Source organism: Pseudogymnoascus verrucosus (genome assembly GCF_001662655.1).
Source record: "Pseudogymnoascus verrucosus strain UAMH 10579 unplaced genomic scaffold scaffold_23, whole genome shotgun sequence".
Lineage (NCBI taxonomy): Eukaryota > Fungi > Ascomycota > Leotiomycetes > Thelebolales > Thelebolaceae > Pseudogymnoascus > Pseudogymnoascus verrucosus.
This window is the reverse complement of record NW_017263674.1, coordinates 389835-406667: the sequence shown is the minus strand read 5'-3', so window position 1 is coordinate 406667 and position 16833 is coordinate 389835. Positions and strand designations below refer to the sequence as shown.

General features: G+C 50.7%; 7 protein-coding genes across 7 annotated transcripts; 2 read left to right on the top strand and 5 right to left on the bottom strand.

The window, feature by feature from the left end:
- Positions 1 to 228: 228 nt before the first annotated feature.
- VE01_05727 (uncharacterized protein) lies at positions 229 to 2454 on the bottom strand. The gene is made up of 3 exons (XM_018275187.2): positions 1898 to 2454; positions 1611 to 1812; positions 229 to 1549 (listed from the first exon to the last, which is right to left on the bottom strand). Exons 1-3 carry the CDS (start codon positions 2125 to 2127, stop codon positions 434 to 436), a joined length of 1548 nt encoding a protein of 515 aa, XP_018130152.1. The 5' UTR covers positions 2128 to 2454; the 3' UTR covers positions 229 to 433.
- Positions 2455 to 4356: 1902 nt separating this feature from the next.
- Positions 4357 to 7244, bottom strand: VE01_05726 (uncharacterized protein). The gene is made up of 3 exons (XM_018275186.2): positions 6920 to 7244; positions 6737 to 6864; positions 4357 to 6685 (listed from the first exon to the last, which is right to left on the bottom strand). The coding sequence occupies exons 1-3, from the start codon at positions 7038 to 7040 to the stop codon at positions 5690 to 5692; spliced, it is 1245 nt and encodes a 414-aa protein (XP_018130153.1). The 5' UTR covers positions 7041 to 7244; the 3' UTR covers positions 4357 to 5689.
- A 93-nt stretch (positions 7245 to 7337) lies between these two features.
- On the top strand, positions 7338 to 10554 carry VE01_05725 (uncharacterized protein). Its single transcript, XM_018275185.2, has 2 exons — positions 7338 to 7974; positions 8028 to 10554. Exons 1-2 carry the CDS (start codon positions 7754 to 7756, stop codon positions 10522 to 10524), a joined length of 2718 nt encoding a protein of 905 aa, XP_018130154.1. The 5' UTR covers positions 7338 to 7753; the 3' UTR covers positions 10525 to 10554.
- A 399-nt stretch (positions 10555 to 10953) lies between these two features.
- On the bottom strand, positions 10954 to 11727 carry TIM10 (protein transporter tim10). The gene is made up of 2 exons (XM_018275184.2): positions 11512 to 11727; positions 10954 to 11442 (listed from the first exon to the last, which is right to left on the bottom strand). The coding sequence occupies exons 1-2, from the start codon at positions 11607 to 11609 to the stop codon at positions 11235 to 11237; spliced, it is 306 nt and encodes a 101-aa protein (XP_018130155.1). The 5' UTR covers positions 11610 to 11727; the 3' UTR covers positions 10954 to 11234.
- Positions 11728 to 11817: 90 nt separating this feature from the next.
- On the top strand, positions 11818 to 14005 carry VE01_05723 (uncharacterized protein). The gene is made up of 4 exons (XM_018275183.2): positions 11818 to 11882; positions 12081 to 12466; positions 12521 to 12694; positions 12748 to 14005. The coding sequence occupies exons 2-4, from the start codon at positions 12082 to 12084 to the stop codon at positions 13941 to 13943; spliced, it is 1755 nt and encodes a 584-aa protein (XP_018130156.1). The 5' UTR covers positions 11818 to 11882; position 12081; the 3' UTR covers positions 13944 to 14005.
- Positions 13921 to 15818, bottom strand: VE01_05722 (uncharacterized protein). The gene is made up of 3 exons (XM_018275182.2): positions 15605 to 15818; positions 15492 to 15540; positions 13921 to 15411 (listed from the first exon to the last, which is right to left on the bottom strand). The coding sequence occupies exons 1-3, from the start codon at positions 15676 to 15678 to the stop codon at positions 14221 to 14223; spliced, it is 1314 nt and encodes a 437-aa protein (XP_018130157.1). The 5' UTR covers positions 15679 to 15818; the 3' UTR covers positions 13921 to 14220.
- Positions 15819 to 15939: 121 nt separating this feature from the next.
- VE01_05721 (uncharacterized protein) lies at positions 15940 to 16193 on the bottom strand (the record flags this gene model as incomplete). Its single annotated transcript, XM_018275181.1, has 2 exons — positions 15940 to 15964; positions 16027 to 16193. The coding sequence occupies 2 exons, from the start codon at positions 16191 to 16193 to the stop codon at positions 15940 to 15942; spliced, it is 192 nt and encodes a 63-aa protein (XP_018130158.1).
- Between the last annotated feature and the right edge of the window lie 640 nt (positions 16194 to 16833).

The window sequence follows — 16833 nt, the reverse complement described above, 5'->3', positions numbered from 1 at the left end:
ATAGTGCTAATTTGTATAATTATAGATGATCTGAACAGGTGGTTTGAGTTGACTTATTATAAGCGCCTAATCCATAACCGGCTGCCGCAGGTTCAACGTGGGTCGTTTTTACAAGATTATGTTACAAGTAACTGATGTTACCTTTACAAACTGAACAGCTGGGTATATTGCCAAACTAGCATTCACAAATTACAATGCAATCACAATCATATATAGAAGTATGTATATAACAGGACAATCTCAAATATATTAAGTATTATGGAGTGAGTGTGCCCTAGCGGCAGATGAGAGAAACAGCCTGGGTATAGGGGTATCAACACAAGCAGAAAATGCAATGACAAAACAGACCTGATGCAAAATCAAGGTGGTATCGTGGGTATGGTAACGAGATGCGATCCAGAACGACGGAGATGAGGACTCATTAATTTATCGTTTAGGCGGTGGCGGAAACGACGGGGGTCGTGGTCTGGATTGGTGCAGCGACGACGGGCTCCTCAGCGGCGGCCTCAACGGTGGTCTCGGCGGCGGCCTCAGTTGCGGCTGGGGTCTCGGCCTCAGTTTCAGCAGCCTTCTCGGCGGCCTTTGGCGAGGCCTTGCCCTTCACAGTCTGGCGGAGCTTGGCGAAGGGGGAGAGGGACTTCTCGGCCTTCTCGACCTCAGCCTCGAGGGCCTTCTCGACCTTCTCCTTCTTCTGTCCAAGACCGAATGGAAGGGCAGACTTGCGCTTCTCAGCCTTGGTGGCCTCGGGGGCGACCTCAGCAACGGGCTCTCCGGCAACAACCTCCTCAGCGGGGACGGTGGCGGGGCTAGCAATGCTGGTAGCAAGGGGCTCGGACTGCTCAACGGCAGGGATAACTGGGGCCTCGGTGCTGGTCACAACCTCATCATCCTTGGCTGGGACAGCTGGGGTAACCTCGGAAGTAGCCTTCTTGGATCCAAAGCGGGACTTGAAGTCAAAGAGGGAAGAGTGGCGCTTGGAAGCAGCTGGGCGGGTCTCTGGGACAACAGCCTCCTCGACAACGGCGGCCTCAGTGGCAGCGGCCTCAACAGGGGCAGCAGCCTCCTCAACAACAGCAGCCTCGACTGGGGCGGCCTCAGCAACTGGCTCCTCCTCGGTGACAGCCTTGTCGGCGACGACGACCTCCTCCTTCTTGCTTCCCAAGTTGAATCCACCGAAGATGGAGTTGCGCTTGCGGCTGGCAGAGCGGCTCTTGGTGCGGGCCTTCTTCTCCTCCTTGGTCTCCTCCTTAGCGACCTCCTTAACCTCCTCGGGCTTGGTCTCCTCAGCGGCGACAGCCTTCTCCTCCTTCTTGTCCTCAACCTTGGCGGCGACAACGACAGGCTTACTCAAGCTGGCAAGCTGCTCCTTGTAACCCTCGCTGCCAGTGATGGCCTCGGTGCTCTCCTTGGCCTCGACGGACTTCTCCTTGAGGGCGGCGACCCAGCTGTCACGGTCGACAAGGTTGGCGGCCTGGAAGACGTGCTTCTGGCTGTGGCTGACGAAAGAGAACTCAACGGTACCATCCTCCTTGATATCGGTGATATCGGCCTGTGAATATTTGTTAGTCGATGTCTTGAGTGTAAAGCACGTGAATTTGTGTATCACTTACGAGGTTGATGAGGCCAACTGGGGCGCTCTTCTCTCCAGCCTGCTTGCTGAAGTAGAGGAGACCCTTTCCGGTCTGGGAAGCCCAGGCGGCGTTGTGGTTGCCAGCCTCTGGCTTCTCGCCACGGAGGTAGTTGGAGAGGCTCTTCACCTCAACGGCATCAGTGCCGAACCAGAAGAAACGCTTCTGGAAACCAGCAAGCTTCCTGATGTATGAATTAGTATTTGTGGAACATGTGATAAAATGATTCGATTTCGTATCATACGATTTCGATCTGCGGAATAACTTACTTAATGAAACCACCTGGTGCCTTGTAGCCGATAACACCCTCACCCTCAAACTCCTTCTTCGGGGTCTCAACAGCGGCCTCTGCGGTGGCCTCCTCGGTGGTGGCAGCAGCAACCTCGACGGGGGCGACCTCAACTGGGGCAACCTCCTCGACAGGTGCGGCGACGACCTCAGCAGGTGCAGCCTCAACGACGGCGACGACCTCCTCAACTGGCTTTTGGATCTCAGACATTGTGATGGTGTTTGAAGAGAATTGGATTAGAGAGATTATAAGATCTGCCCAAGAGGAAATGGGAGTAAATAAAGGGTATTTGGTAAGGAAGAAAGGTTGGGATGAGTAGAAAAAAAAAAAATTTGGGAAGAAGTACGCGAGGGGGAGTATTTGAATGGCGAGAGAAGGGATGGTGGATGGCGAAAGAAATGTAACGAAGTAACGGAAGCGACGGGGTTTTATTAGATTGGCAACGAGGGAGGGCTGTGATTGGACGAGAGCAGGAGTAGTGGGCTTTGGTAGGGAAGGTAGTGACAGGGATTATGGAGCTGGGCCTGTCAGGCTAAGAGGTCGAGGTGTCAGTCAGGAGTTTGTCGGAGGGAAATTGGGGAAATTACGAAAAACTATATGGGTCCGTAATGGGGCAAAATGACTAAAAGAGGATAAAAAGATCCGAAAAGCGTAAAAAGCATACGAGGCTAGGGGTGGTTAGGGCCGATGTGGGACAGGAGATTGCCGTTTGAGGGATAGTGCGCATTAAGTTAAATGGATGCTAAATTAGACAGAATTTAATAGAGAGGTATCCACCTGGTTAGTGGTTCGGTGGGGTGATTTGGTGGTGTCTAGTGGTGGTAAATGGTGTGAAGTACCTCACAGTGGTGGCCTGTGATGGCCGGTGGTGGCCTGTGGGTGATGGTCAGTGGTCTCGAAAGTCTGGTCCAGGCCAATGAATTGACGCGTAGGTCCGCCGTCCGTGTTGACTCTAACTTTGGTGGATACTTTAGGTGTATTGTATCCACAGAAAGCAGAAAAAGGAGTAGAGGAGGTACAATAAAAGGAGGTGATCAGGAGAAATATCGGGGTTTCGAGGACTTGGTGGATAGGCTTAATGTGGGCGTGGGAGATTGGTCACTGATACGAAGATCGAATGTTCGCCTGGCTATTCTCGAGTACTGTCTCTACTCCACAGGTGAGAGGAGAGTGAGTACTCTTCTGTGGTGTATGAGGCGGTTTGAGAGGTGGGACGGAGGTGGAATGGGCGTGGCCTACGGAGTAACAGCGTGGTTGAGGGCGGCGAGTAGGTGACGAGTAGGCGACGAGGAGTGGTATGAGATGTGGTGTGGGATGTGGCGTGGGAGATTGGCAGTTAGCTGTTTACCAATTTATCGATATTTTAGGAGTTACGGTACGAGTAGAGAGGTAGTAGAGGTTGTAAGAGGGAGTAGAAGTAGTAGAAGTCGTAGAGGTAAAGTAGTGGAATACTCCAGTACTCACTCTATTCGAGTATAGTACCTACCGTACGAGCAATTGGGTTCTAGACACGGCATGTGTAGTAGAGACATGCTTTGCTAGATATACTGGATATACTGGATATAGTGTGCAGGGAGAAACAGTTGAGTCTCGAGCCTGAAAAGAAGCTCTGTCATCCTCTTCCTCTTCCTCCGCCTCTCACTTACTCACTTACTTACTCACCTCACTCTATTCTTGTATTGGTAGTTAGTTACAGTAGCTAGTTAGTTAGGTGTTAGTGTAGTAGTACAGTCAGTACGGAGTACGGCAAGACCCTCGTTCACCCACCTGCCGACCCATCCATCCACACACCCATTCCCATCCACACACACCCATCCCACCCTAACCCATCCCAAGCCATCCCATCCATCTCAAGTACCGTTCCCACAACTACCGTATACTAATATATGCAACACTATACTCGACATATGTACCCATACGCGTGCTATACGGGTATGCGGTACCCAAGCACCCACCCACATCACCCACATCACCCACATATTCACTGATTACTGTCTTATCAACGTGAGAAGTGCATGTGCTCACTGTATGGCATCTGGAGTGCATCAAGAGTGTATCGGAGATGGAGATGGAGATGTGAGTTAGGGGTTTCACAGCCATCGACGACTATATTCACTCATACAGTCCATATGCCATACTTATGCCATACTTAGAACTGTCTGTACGCTGCACTGTCTGTCTGTACTGCACTGCACCGTTATCTATTGAAGGGGCGCATGACCGTTTTTAGAGTCTCGCACCAACGATGCAGCACAGGTGCAGTGCCGAGGAGGAGGACGAGGATGATCGAGCCCTTCCCTTCCCACCTCTTCCACGGCTCAACAACCTCTCTTCATGCACCATCCTTGACGATCCTGATACCCCCCGTCTAGGCCATCCATCCACCATTCACCATTCACCACCCTCACGAACACAAGCACGAGCATGAGCACCAAGGACCATGTACACTCTACTCTAACTACTCTAACTTCAGACTGGAGCCATGCACCTTTTATCAGGTATACACCACACACACAGTACATAACATCCCATGGTACTCCACATACTATACTCTGTGGCGACGAGAGATGCCGCCGCTGATAGACTCACAACAAACTCCTCCTCCCAAGCAACAAAGCAACCACTATCCATCGCCATCCCACCACCCCCATCCACCACCCACGACGACTACACAATCGCCACTTACCTCACATCATCACACATGACCACCAGCACCTCATCTTTCCCGTCGTCGCGCTATGCCGTTCATTAATAATTACATAAACCCGCCTCCCTCATATGCTCTCATCCACTGGTACTCTGCACATCAACGCGCCGATCGCCTTCACACCCCTGCTACTGCCACAGTTACACGGCGCACACTCACGGTGCACAGCACGCACTCCAAGCCTGTTGGCGCGGTGGCACACACGTGAAAAAAAAAAAGAGGGAATCTTGCAAGAGAGATGCCCTCCCGCCAGTCAAATGATGTGCCCCCCTCCCTGCCCTCGTAATCCATCGCCCAGACACCTAGCGGAGAACTTTTTCTCTTGCCCTTCGCTCGTTCTCTGTAAAAGTACTTTATCTTCCCCTAACAGGCAGTAAAAAGAGTACAAAGTGTATGGGTCACGGTCGTTGCGTTGAGAAAAAGACACAAAAATGCGCCCGCCCCACCCAGGATCTGCAATCTAATGAAAGACCGCGCGGAGGAGCCTTACTGTACTCTCTCACTCGCCCGAGCGATTGCCCCTTTTCGCCCAGGTTAGGCATTTGTGAGGCAGACCGTCGGCGCGTTCGGCGGATGCACGGCGGGTTGATTACAGTGCCGGAGATGATATTTCACGGCGCTGTAACTCTGCGACTGCGCTGCCCGAACAAAAAAAAAAGTAAAACAATAACAATAATATTTATATCTGCCTGCAGTATGTACTTTGGTAAAATGCAACCCTCGGGCGCTGAGACATGTCGGACTCCTCTTAGCGGATCTCGCCAAGGCCCTATTTGGTCCATGCGGTCCGAGTAGCATTGCTATAGTAACCCACCGGCCGCATATCTGAGTTTGACTCAACTATTGCAAAAGCACTGCTAACCGGCACCTTAGACAGCCTTCCATCACTTTGGATCTCTGTTGCGGGGCTGTGTGTGAACGGAGTATGTGGGCGCTTTGGTCCACTTATATCTCCTGTCACCAAACGCCTAGCCCTGGATTTACCCTGAGTAGAGTAAGTTGTCCCAATGCCTCATACTACACATATATATGTGAATAGCCACCATACCATACCTCGGGTCTCCCTCATAGATATATCTCCTTTGCGTCCCTTGGAAAGCTCTCGCTGGGGCAGTAGGGGCACTTGAACCGCTGGCCCTTGCTCAGCCTCTGCAGACTCTCTTTGGCGACGACATGGCCGCACGGCATCATCATTGGAGGGTTCTGCTCAGTGCTCTGTTCTTTGCTGACTGGGCAGACAAAGATCGCGTGGTAAGTCATCGACCTTGGCAGTGGTATTTCAACGGGCAGCTCGTGCTGCGTCGTCCACTCCGTCCGCTTCTCCTTCATGATATTCGCCAGTTTGAGTAACGTGGGGAGCGCAATGGCCCCAGCCGTGACAGAAATGTAGAGGGGTGAATCTGCAGATAACCCAAGTAGGGAGCAGAATTCACGCGTAAACGATTGTGCAACTTCGCTCCAGGCACTGTCGGTCTCAAAAGTGAGACGATACGGCGAGTCTTGCAAGTTCGACTCAAATGCCATGGCTGCAGACAACTGCTGGATGTCGCGGAGGAAGCGAGCCTGGAACCGCCCAAAGTTTTCCCGTGCATATGTAATAGCCCCGAGGAGACCATTCCGTGAATCGTTCGGTAGGCCGTTCACCTGAGGTCCTTGGAAGAGCCAGACGTATTGTAGCTTGGTAAGCTCAAATTCAAGGTTGCTACCTCGCTTCTCCAGTTCAGAACTATGTTCCCTAGCCCATTCAATGGCTGGCAACAAGTTCCTCTCTCGGAGGTGTCCCAATATGGCGTACATGTTCGCGAACTTCGCTTGTAGCTCTTGAGACTTTAGGGATGTAAACTCCTCTTCATCACCGGGATATGGATTCGGCGTTCCTGGGGTAGGCTTTGCTTCTGGTGGGCTCGCGTGCGCCTCTTCGATGAATGTAGAAGCAACACCGAACTGGCCCTCGCGAAGAAGATGCATGGCAATAGCCCGGTTGATAAGGGTCGGATGTGAAGCAAGAGCATCATAATCGGTCGAGAGGGTTTCTGATGGAAGAGACTTCTGCGATAGGTTCTAGAAGATCAAGAGTTAGCTTGAGCATCAGTGCCACGACCGGTTCCATACCTTATCCAACGCCTTTCCATATTTATTATGCGCAGAGTATATCTTCTTAAGGTCATCTGTGACTCTATCCAGTCCCTGTTTAAATGGATTCTGCAACTTGGCAAGGGTTATTGATGCAGTGTTCGAGTCTGGAGGTCTGTCAGCGGTGTGCTGACGTAGAGTGCCTGTGATGGTGGTCCTAACCTGCTGCAATTGCCTCCCGTGCATTGCACAGCTGCTCCAAGACTTTGTCAACATCCTCAATACTCTGTGATAGTGAGGCGTCTTTCTGCAGCCGGGCAAGCTCTAATTGAAGCGCTTCCATGTTGAAATGGTTACCCCACCGTCACAGTGGTTCACCTTCGTCGGGATCCTAGGGTCTCATCTACTTCGAGGGTTTGAAGAGATGATATACATGTCATCGGGCCATATGACCCTGCGATCTGAAGGGTAAGTGAGGTCCTTTGTGCAGCGTATGGTCGGAGGACAGTGAACTTCTGTATTTGATGTTGCAAGAGCTCAGTCGTCGATGGCATGCTGGTCATCGTGGACCCGCTCTGGATCCGGGACGTCTTCCGCACTACTGGGGTCAGAGGAACCTTGGTGTCATGCCGCAGACGCCGATAAGAAGCTTCCCGCCGGTACGTACCCCACATGCTACCCGTACGTCAAATCGAGTTCGAAGCTTCCATGACCTCGACATTGCAATATCCAAACACTCAACGCCTTTCTTGTTGAGTTCTTCTACGATCCAGTTCCATACGCTGAGCTTTTGCCAGACCAAAAGAACATCCATTAAAGCTGGGTGGCTCGTGTCCGTACTGCACAGGTTTCCGAAGCATTCATGTCTCCGCTGCCGGACCACATGCTTGTACAATGATCCGGATAGGAGCTATTCAGCATTTGCCCTGAGCCTTCTACAACCGACAGTGGCAGGAGGGGACGTTGATATGAACGGCCTGTCACTAGGCTCACAGGAAATTTCTTCGCTGAGTACGGCGAACGCCCAGACTTGGGCACACCGCCATAACGAAAAAGATGGCACCCAGTTCTTTCTTGCAATCAGACGCTCGGCTCCACCGTGAGGAAGACTGGACTCTCTCTCGAACATCTTCAGTTCAGGCTAGCTCATCAAAGAGTCCTAGGCCAGCTTCTCTTGACGGCAACGCCACCCGTGGCACTCCAGAAACCAATATACAACAGTCGGGGTCTACTGGGTCCCACCGACGATTTGTCTTTACCGACCCCATAGCGTTCAGGTTAGTCACTCAAAGATGCGATAATACTTGTGTCAACTGCTAACCTAGTAAAGGTATCTCGAAGATGACTCGTCAACGATTGTATTGGAGCGCCGGGGGCAGCTTAAAGGCTACCAGCTATACTTGGTTGAGCAATGGGCATGCTCTCGCGTACATCCCACATTCGTCATAACGACTTTTACAGGAGACCCTACACATACCGTTCTGGTTGGAGTCTTGGGTGTGCCGGCCAATGAGGATGCCTGGTCTCCACGTCTCCGGGTTTACTTCAAGGCAATATCCCAATTCCACGCAAGGCCGAAAGAAACACCTCTCGGGATGCTTATGGTCACAAATCTGAGTGGTTTCCCTTCAGCTCTGACCGTCATTCCCGTGCCAGATGGCGATATCAAGAGCCATCGAGAGGATTTTATTGTCAATGAAAATCTGAAGAGGCTGGGGTGCTCAGGACGGTCCGGCTTGAGTCTCGCTCAGCCAGTGGCCGCCACACAAGCCAAATTCCAGCAGCTGTACAAGACAAGCGACCGCATCGACCTGTACAGTGCCGTCATTGAGTTGGTGAAGCTCTGTCAAGTTGCTTTGATGATGTTTGGGAAGTTAGAGCAAGAATACGCAGATGGTTTACTTTGTGACGTTACGGAAAGGGCCATCAACGACTGGTGGACTGAATTTGGGTCTGAATATTATAATATCGAGCCAGCCGATGGCATCCTTGGTCCAACAACGGTAGCCGCCCTCATTGGCATGCTGATGGGTGCTCGGAATCGTCTGAATTACTGCGGTGCGCCTGTCGCAAAGGATGCCTTCGACATCACCAGTCTAAAACGCGGCATCGCTTACTTTCAAAAATCTCAAAAGTTGGAGCGTACTCGCAGGCTTGATAGGCAGACTCTTGCGTGCTTGCGCCGATGCACAGCAAAGGCCGCAGCTGGTGAAGGTTGGGCAGTGCCAAAGGCTGTGAAGTCCACAGTGGTCGAGCTCAGTGGAAAGGGCGGTGAGATGATGATGGGTATGGTTGGAGCGCGTGACAAGGCTGGCATTGGGGACATAGAGACCCTAGACATCGACCGATTGGTATCACTTGTTAATGGCGACCGTTCAAAATGGCTATGGTATGGGAAACAAAAGAGGACCGGAACTGGAGACAACTTCGGGAAATCATTGCCCGAGAATGGAAATATGGTTTTCAGTCGGGATACGTCTGGCGGTTACGTATGGTCCAACAGGAAAAATGAACCTACCCCCGTTGAGGACGACGATGAGTTGCGAAGAGAGAAGACCGCAAACTCCATTTATCCAGTTCGATCTCCAGGATCGGCGGTTAGTCTGTCTGAACCGTCAAACGAGAGGGATCCGCAGCTCCGCAAAACAGTGTTCAAGAGCGTGACAGGCAAAATGAATGATGCACGCTCTGGCTTTGGGCGTATAAAGGACGCTGTTGGATTAAGGGGCCATGCTAGCAGGCATTCAAAAGATGAGGGAATAGAGGGGGAGGGTGGCTATTATCTCACCCCTGGCACTGCAAACTTCGATCCCAACACTGGAACTTCCGCTACACCGGGGAACATGGGAAAGGCTTTCTCGTGGAAAACCAAGCCTGAGGAGTATCAGGGCGGATATCGGAAGGACCAGTATCCACTGTTAACGACAACTCCATCGGCCATAGCACGGGAATCGGCCAGAGTACGAGACTCGGAATCCCCTTCGAGTGACAATAAAGTCAATATTCAGCAAGGATCAGACACATCACAAGCTGATAAATTACCATCAAAGCTTGAAAAGAAAGTCACCCCACCTGCCAAGCCGGCGATTGTCAATGGCGAAGTCGCCACTGCTGAACCTTCCATCAATGGGTCCGCCAGCGGTAATGCAGATCTAGATGAGCCACCCCAAGTTACACAGCGCCGTCCGAATAACATGTTCATTTACAGGCGCAGGAGCGTTGCCAATGTGGAATCTGTATACGAGCAGACCCAAAACGAGGCACGATGGCCCCGCCATCTGTCCTTCAGTGACGTATCAGAGGCTGTTTTGAAGTGGCAAGATATAAGTGCTCCTGCGGGCAGGACAGGCTATACCTTTGGCCCACGATATGTGGCCGAAGACGAGAATAGACTACATGATAGAGTCCTAGAACTCAACATCAATGTTAGCGAGTGGGTAAAATCCAAGGTTGCAAGCGTCGAGGCCCTCGAAGCCCAGGCTATGGAGGACCAAGAGGAGTTTCAAAGACTATATTACGAGCTCAGCGAGAATTATCATAATATCCAGGAGAGCTCGCAGGATCTGTTGGCGGAAGAACGCGCTCGCCTTGTGGAGGGAACAAACAAGATTGAGGTATTGGAGGCCAAGTTGGAATATGAGATCAATGCACTTGTGTCCAAGGTTGCAGACGTTGAAGATGGCGTCGCTCAGTTTGAGACCCAGGTTGACAACCTTGAATCTCACGCTACGGAGTTGGAGCAGCTGCTACAGACTGAGGGCTGGCTGCATTGGGCAGTGAGGACATTTACGGGTATTGGAATAGGACCACACACGGTGGATGCATAGCCAGGCGATGTAATATAGTTCACTTAATGATACAATTGACCATTGGTTTATACTGAGGTATTTTCTTTCGTTCTGTCGTATTATGGTCCTTGGTGAAAAGAAGGGTTTCATTATAATGGTCCTCTGGGTGATTATCGAATATTTGGTTCTACATTTTGAGATGGGCATGTATAATAATCCCCCTCCAACAAATCCATCAACCCCGATAATTAATATATACCAGATTTTAACATCCGTACAATATCGACACCGTGTCACAACCATATAACCATCCCCTTGACATAAAAGGTAGCGAGAAGCGGCGTGTAGCTCATATTGAAAGCAACAATGGGATCTACAGCCATGGGACAATAAAACGCACCCAATCCAGCCACCTACAGGTGCTGATACGTGGATTCCAATAATACCACAGAGTTAATGCTCTACTCTAATATCCCACACCAGTACGGGTGGCATCCACGAGCAGATGGGTCAAGATAAACATAATCGGAGGAGTAAATGAGCTCGACAATGTCATAATTTTTACATATAGTAGTACAATAGTGCTGAGATCCGAGAGAACACTCCCCGAGACCCCCCACAATCCAAGACGTACAAGCCCTGGAGGAGACATATATCCCCTGCCTCCAAAGGCGTCTAATCCCAAAAGCCGAAGTAACCAGATCACCCCGAGTGCCAATAAGCCCTTGTCATGCTGCCACATCATATTCTTACATCCCACCAAAGCCCATTCCTCCCGGACCCTGTCCACCACCAGCACCCTTCGCCTGTGCCTCTGCTTGTAGGATCTCCGAAACCTTCATCTGGACATCGAAAAATTTCGCGGCGCACCTGTCGATGCAGACACCCTCGCCCTTGTTCAGCTCACCCTCGCGGTAATCGTTGGGTATACACTTCTTCATGCATGCGCGCGAGAGCCTGGATATGCAATTAGTAAAGGTTCGTCAAATTAGACAATGGGTAGTGTGCTCCTGGGACGTGACGCACTTGCTGAACATGTCTGTGACGAGGTCCATCTCCTGCTCGGCGGCAGCGATCTTCTCAGCCGACGACGGCTGCGGCCTTCCGATTCCGAACATAGACATCTTGAAAAGCGAAGGAGTAGTCTGGGGATTTGGTATTGTGTGTGAAAGAGTGTCGGCAAGGCTGTGAATTGACGTTGATGATGATGTTCAGGCTTGATGGCCATACGCAACTTTATTAGCTCCCGATAATAATTGCGCCAAGACCCGGAACCTGGAAGCTTGAACCGAGCCGCTAAAAATCACAGCTTCAAATAAAACATTTCTCCGCGAATAACCAACTCTCCCAATTGAACATTTCTACAACCACCTCGCAATGATTTGAAACTAATACAGGTATGTTGTCAAAGTTTTTTCATTTATTCTCCCGTCAATTCAATATGATGAACCATTTATAACATTAGAACCGTTGCGACTGACACCTCACGGTGGTTGATCTCACATCTCAATTCCTGATATTTTGCTGCATTTTTGCCTACAATTCGTCCATTCAAGACTTCAAAGTGCTTTGCTAACAAACACTTTCTACAACAGGATGACTGCCAGACCATTGCTCAAGTTTTTGTATCCGCGGACGCACAGGGACCTGTCCTTCGCGACGAAGGATGCCTACATATTATTTTACTCCACAGGCAGGAACCTGACTGGACTCTCACGGTCACCAAGCCGCGCCTCGGGCTGGTCTACATGCACATATAGCACCAAGGCTGGTGCACCCACAGAAGAAAGTAAAGGAACTTCAATTGGCAAGAGAAGCGATGATTTTCAGCAGCGCCTGAAGGAGCTCCAAAATGCAAATGCCCTAAAATACCCTCGAATCCAGCCAGATAGAAATGCAATTAGTTGTGCAGAGTTTAAGAAACGATATGCCGTGCTGAATCCCGAAGAATCAAGAGAAAGTGACAATGTGACCCTTCGCGGTATGTTGAGTCGTCGTAGCACCTGTGTCCATCATGACTGATTGATTGTATTAGGGAGGTTATACTCCTCGCGAATTGCGGGCACCAAGCTCGCATTCCTCGATGTTGTTCAGGACGGGAACAGAGTCCAAGGATTGGTGAACCTGCGTCGTCTTCAGACCGAGGATGACGTCCAGGCAGAGCAGTTTAAGGAGTTTTACCACCTTGCCAGACGAGGCGATATAGTCGGTATGGTTCTCGAAAATCGCTGTTTTTTTTGCATCCATTAACAGATTCCATAGAGATAACAGGTGTGCCCACGCGCACAAAGAGAGGTGAACTATCTATCAATGCCACGAAACTCCCCGTCATCCTCACACCTGCGCTGGCTAGCTTGCCAAACACCCTCGACGACCCGGAAACAAGGATCAGGAACAGACACGCAGATATTTTGGTCAACCAGAAAGTTGCAGATACATTAAAACTCCGCTCTCATATCGTGCAGTATCTACGCAATTTCCTAATAGCAGATGACTTCCTCGAGGTTCAGACACCAATCATCGCTGAGGATGCTGGTGGTGCGATTGCACGCCCTTTTAACACGGTGGCCACGGAATTCTCAACAAAGACCCTCTCACTTCGAATTGCACCTGAAATATGGCTCAAGAGGTTGATACTGGGCGGCATGGACCGCGTGTTTGAGATCGGCCCTGCCTTCCGAAACGAAGGCCTTGACGCAACGCACAACCCCGAGTTTACAACCTGCGAATTCTACAAGTCTTTTGCCGACCTGGAGGAGCTCATTAAGATGACTGAGGACCTGTTTTCGGGGCTTGCCAGCCATGTGAACGAGCTCATATCATCAAAACTCACTTCATTGGACCCGCTGGATACAAACTTATTCACAGCACCCTTTCAGCGGATTGAGTTTATACCCGACCTGGAGCAGCGAATCGGACGCAAGCTACCAGACCTCGAAGCCGAGAACGCAGCAGAAGCAATTGCCTCTCTATTCTCCGAACTTTCCCAGCCCCTTCCTTCATCCCCCACCCTTCCCCGAATGCTCGACAAGCTCGCCTCGATATACCTCGAGCCCTCCTGCGACGCCCCGACCTTTATAATACACCACCCCGCATGCATGGCACCCCTCGCAAAGTCCTTCCGCGATCCAGCCACCAACCAGCTCGTGTCCGCTCGCGTGGAGCTGTTTGTGCAGCACAAGGAGCTTGCAAACATGTATGAGGAGGAGAATTCGCCGTTTGAACAGCGCCGGAAGTTTGTTCAGCAGGTGCAGTGGAAGGATGAGGAGAATGAGGCAGTTATTGATGAGAGTTATTTGGAAGCACTGGAGTGGGGGTTGCCGCCTACGGGTGGGTGGGGATGTGGGATTGATAGGTTGTGCATGTTGATGTCGGGAGCGACACGTATTAGCGATGTGCTTGCGTTTGGGAGCTTGAAGAATGTTGTGGGTCTTGGGAAGGATTCGTACAAGAGCTGATTGCGGATATCCTGTGTAGATTACTGTAACAATATGTATATGTAGAACAAGTTAATGGATATTATACAATTCAAAGATCCCTAATGGTGCAAGTGCCCACGCATAGTAACTAAAACGCCCATGGAATCTAATAACTTCCATGTCATCCGATTCAAACTGCACGAGCTGAAGACATGAGTCATTTGAGGCGACCTTTCCCATACCCAGGAGCCACTTCATATAAAAACAGATGTGCCGCAAATAATTGGAAAATGGAACCTGTGGGTTCCTCCCGTCCTTACTTCTCATCATTCCCAGCATCAGTAGCGCCCGTCATATCTTCATCACCATCATTTTCGTCCTTGACCCTCTTACTACTAGCCTGAATCTCTTCATCAGCCTCCCTCTTTGGGGTAGAGGGCTTCTCTTCAGTTTCCTCGCCCTCTAAGGCCTCGACTTTCCTCCCAACCGCGGCTTCAACATCGATGCCCTGTATGCCATGTCGCAGATTATTCCCCGAGCCTTGAGGTCCCATATCCTCCATACCAATCTCCTCAGGGCCACGGACATGCGGCGTCTCATCTTCTTCGCCATCGCCATTGGGATGCGGCTGCATGTGGGCGAGTTGAGTTGCAGGTACTACCCCTGCGCGCTGTTCTTGCCGCAAGAGCTCTCCTTGCGTAACACCACCCTCGGCCCGTAGTCCACTCTCACTGTTGTTGTTGCTGTCACCAACAGCAGCCAGCGTGGTTGATGAAACGCCATTCACCGACACAGAAACCGTTTCGATGCTACCAGCTCCATTCGGGCCATCAATAGTTTCCGTCCTCTCCGTCTTGACCTCGCCTTCCATATCAGAAGCTGCGGCCTCTCCATTCGCAGCCGAAATCGATTTGATCCATGAGATTGGAGTCAGCAAAGCACCACCCAGGCTTTCGTCGCTGCCGAGGTTGGGCTGGACTTGTGTTGAATTACCCCAGGATACTGATTCTGGGTCAGGGCCACTGGATATACCGTTGGTAAGGATCTTGGCGCCATTGGCATCGGGCACTGGTGCTGGCAGGGGGTATAAATGTGCGCCAGATGTAACATGGACGACGCGATCGAACGCGTGTAGATATGCAGGCAGGCTGCGGTAGTGGAGTTTTGGTTGAAGAATGAGCTCTGACAGCCGCTGGATAGTATGGGGAGGATATGACGTGAAGTGAGTGTTGAGAGTCGAGACTATAGAACTGAGGAGGGAGTCGAGTTGAGGATGGAGGGAGCTAGTCGCAATTGCTGAGTTTGGGTCGAAGGTACTGGTATTCTGCGCGGGCGTTGGGGTGATGTTCTCCTTGTCTGCCGATTGAGCTAAGTCTGCCACACTCTGACTCGAATTATCTGCTGATGGCGACGGCGGTGTTTTTTGTGCTTGTAAGGTATTTGGGGAAGCTGTGACACTTGATGGCGATCGAGGCGCTGACGGGACTGGGAACTGGCTTGGAATGACCTGCAACGGTACAGTATCAGCAAATAAAGTCTCCAAGTATGCCACGGCATCATATATCATGGGGCATGCATGATACATACCTTCTCTAGCCTATATATGAGGCGGGAGACCAGAGCTGGCCACACGGCACTGGGGCAATGTTAGGAACGCGACCAGTAAAGTGGCGAGACGGACAGAGACGAGGCAAGCTTACTAGTCTATCTGTGCGCCGGACGAGCATATCTTCAAGAAGGCAACATCATCATCAGTCAAGTCCATGGCGTCCATGGCGATTGAAGCAGTGGTTGGAGACGGAAGTGTACTGTATGGTGGGGCAGAGAGTGTTGGCAAGGCGCAAGGCGGTGGGAGTCTGTCTATGGGGCAAGGCAAGTAGAGTATGTTCTCTCAGCCTTGTCGGAGGTCCGTCCAGCTATTGACGCTAGACTAGACTAGGTACGGTAGTACGTACTGGGTGTTGAACACGCGCTAGCAAAAGTTTGTTGTGTTTGCACTTGTTCAATTTCCCTTTTCAGAATATTTCAGGTTCGCTTAGCTCGCGCCAGGGAGCTCCTGCCTGGGTATAAATATCCAGCTTCCCCCCTTCGATAAACCTCTTCTTTTCTTCTTCATACTTACCTTGTGATGGCCAGGATGCTCATGAATATCCTCGGCCCTAATGCGAGAGCTCCATTGCACATCGGGGACTCAAGCATCGGCCAATATCCTTCGGGGTCTTGGATCGCGGAATTTTTGATTGCACTCCCTTTGGGAACCTTTTCATTGAGAACATGGCCTGGTGCCATGACTTGAAGAAGAGTGATATATAATTTGAGGTTTCACATAGATTACAGGAGACTGAATAGACTATTGTAGTATTTGTATTGGATGGTTCACAACACAGAATGTTAATGATGCTCATAGAGAATGTTATTGCCCGTGGCAAAGAATGTTATCATGCCCAAAGTAACCTCGAAATATTCTTTGTGTATGTATGCTGTGGACTCTCGGTGGACCCTTTAATTTGTCACGGCGACACAGCAGCAGCAGCCTCTTCGGCGTGAGAACCACTGGATAGCATAAAGAATGTTATGATTCAAACGGTAACCGCTGAGCTACTGTGCGTGTGTAATGGACTCTTCGTTTGTTACAGCTACACAGCGTCTGGACAGTGAGGAGAGGTGCTTGCCCATCATGGTTATTGTGTGGACAGTGGGCTTTGTGGACTCTTCATTTGCTACAGCGACACAGCATCTGGACGGTGAGGACTGGATCGTGAGAACTGCTTGCTTATCATGGTAACTAGAGTATAGAGTTATTGCCTGGACAGTGGACTCTTCATTTGTTACAGCCACACAGCGTCTAGACCGTGAGAGCGGCATGCCCATCATCATTTGTTACAGCCACACAGCCGCCTCTTGACCCTGAGAGCTTCACATAACACTC

Excerpts from the sequence above, each read along its gene's own strand:
- VE01_05727 (XM_018275187.2), bottom strand. The coding sequence starts at position 2,127 with ATGTCTGAGATCCAAAAGCCAGTTGAGGAGGTCGTCGCCGTCGTTGAG. Across the intron at positions 1,813-1,897 it reads GCACCAGGTGGTTTCATTAA|GAAGCTTGCTGGTTTCCAGA; the intron begins GTAAGTTATTCC and ends TTCATACATCAG. Across the intron at positions 1,550-1,610 it reads CAGTTGGCCTCATCAACCTC|GCCGATATCACCGATATCAA; the intron begins GTAAGTGATACA and ends AAATATTCACAG.
- VE01_05726 (XM_018275186.2), bottom strand. The coding sequence starts at position 7,040 with ATGGAAGCGCTTCAATTAGAGCTTGCCCGGCTGCAGAAAGACGCCTCA. Across the intron at positions 6,865-6,919 it reads ACGGGAGGCAATTGCAGCAG|ACTCGAACACTGCATCAATA; the intron begins GTTAGGACCACC and ends ACAGACCTCCAG. Across the intron at positions 6,686-6,736 it reads ATGGAAAGGCGTTGGATAAG|AACCTATCGCAGAAGTCTCT; the intron begins GTATGGAACCGG and ends TTGATCTTCTAG.
- VE01_05725 (XM_018275185.2), top strand. The coding sequence starts at position 7,754 with ATGGCACCCAGTTCTTTCTTGCAATCAGACGCTCGGCTCCACCGTGAG. Across the intron at positions 7,975-8,027 it reads ACCGACCCCATAGCGTTCAG|GTATCTCGAAGATGACTCGT; the intron begins GTTAGTCACTCA and ends AACCTAGTAAAG.
- TIM10 (XM_018275184.2), bottom strand. The coding sequence starts at position 11,609 with ATGTCTATGTTCGGAATCGGAAGGCCGCAGCCGTCGTCGGCTGAGAAG. Across the intron at positions 11,443-11,511 it reads GTCACAGACATGTTCAGCAA|GCTCTCGCGCGCATGCATGA; the intron begins GTGCGTCACGTC and ends TTGCATATCCAG.
- VE01_05723 (XM_018275183.2), top strand. The coding sequence starts at position 12,082 with ATGACTGCCAGACCATTGCTCAAGTTTTTGTATCCGCGGACGCACAGG. Across the intron at positions 12,467-12,520 it reads TGACAATGTGACCCTTCGCG|GGAGGTTATACTCCTCGCGA; the intron begins GTATGTTGAGTC and ends TGATTGTATTAG. Across the intron at positions 12,695-12,747 it reads CAGACGAGGCGATATAGTCG|AGATAACAGGTGTGCCCACG; the intron begins GTATGGTTCTCG and ends CAGATTCCATAG.
- VE01_05722 (XM_018275182.2), bottom strand. The coding sequence starts at position 15,678 with ATGGACGCCATGGACTTGACTGATGATGATGTTGCCTTCTTGAAGATA. Across the intron at positions 15,541-15,604 it reads TCCGGCGCACAGATAGACTA|TGCCGTGTGGCCAGCTCTGG; the intron begins GTAAGCTTGCCT and ends ACATTGCCCCAG. Across the intron at positions 15,412-15,491 it reads TCATATATAGGCTAGAGAAG|GTCATTCCAAGCCAGTTCCC; the intron begins GTATGTATCATG and ends GTACCGTTGCAG.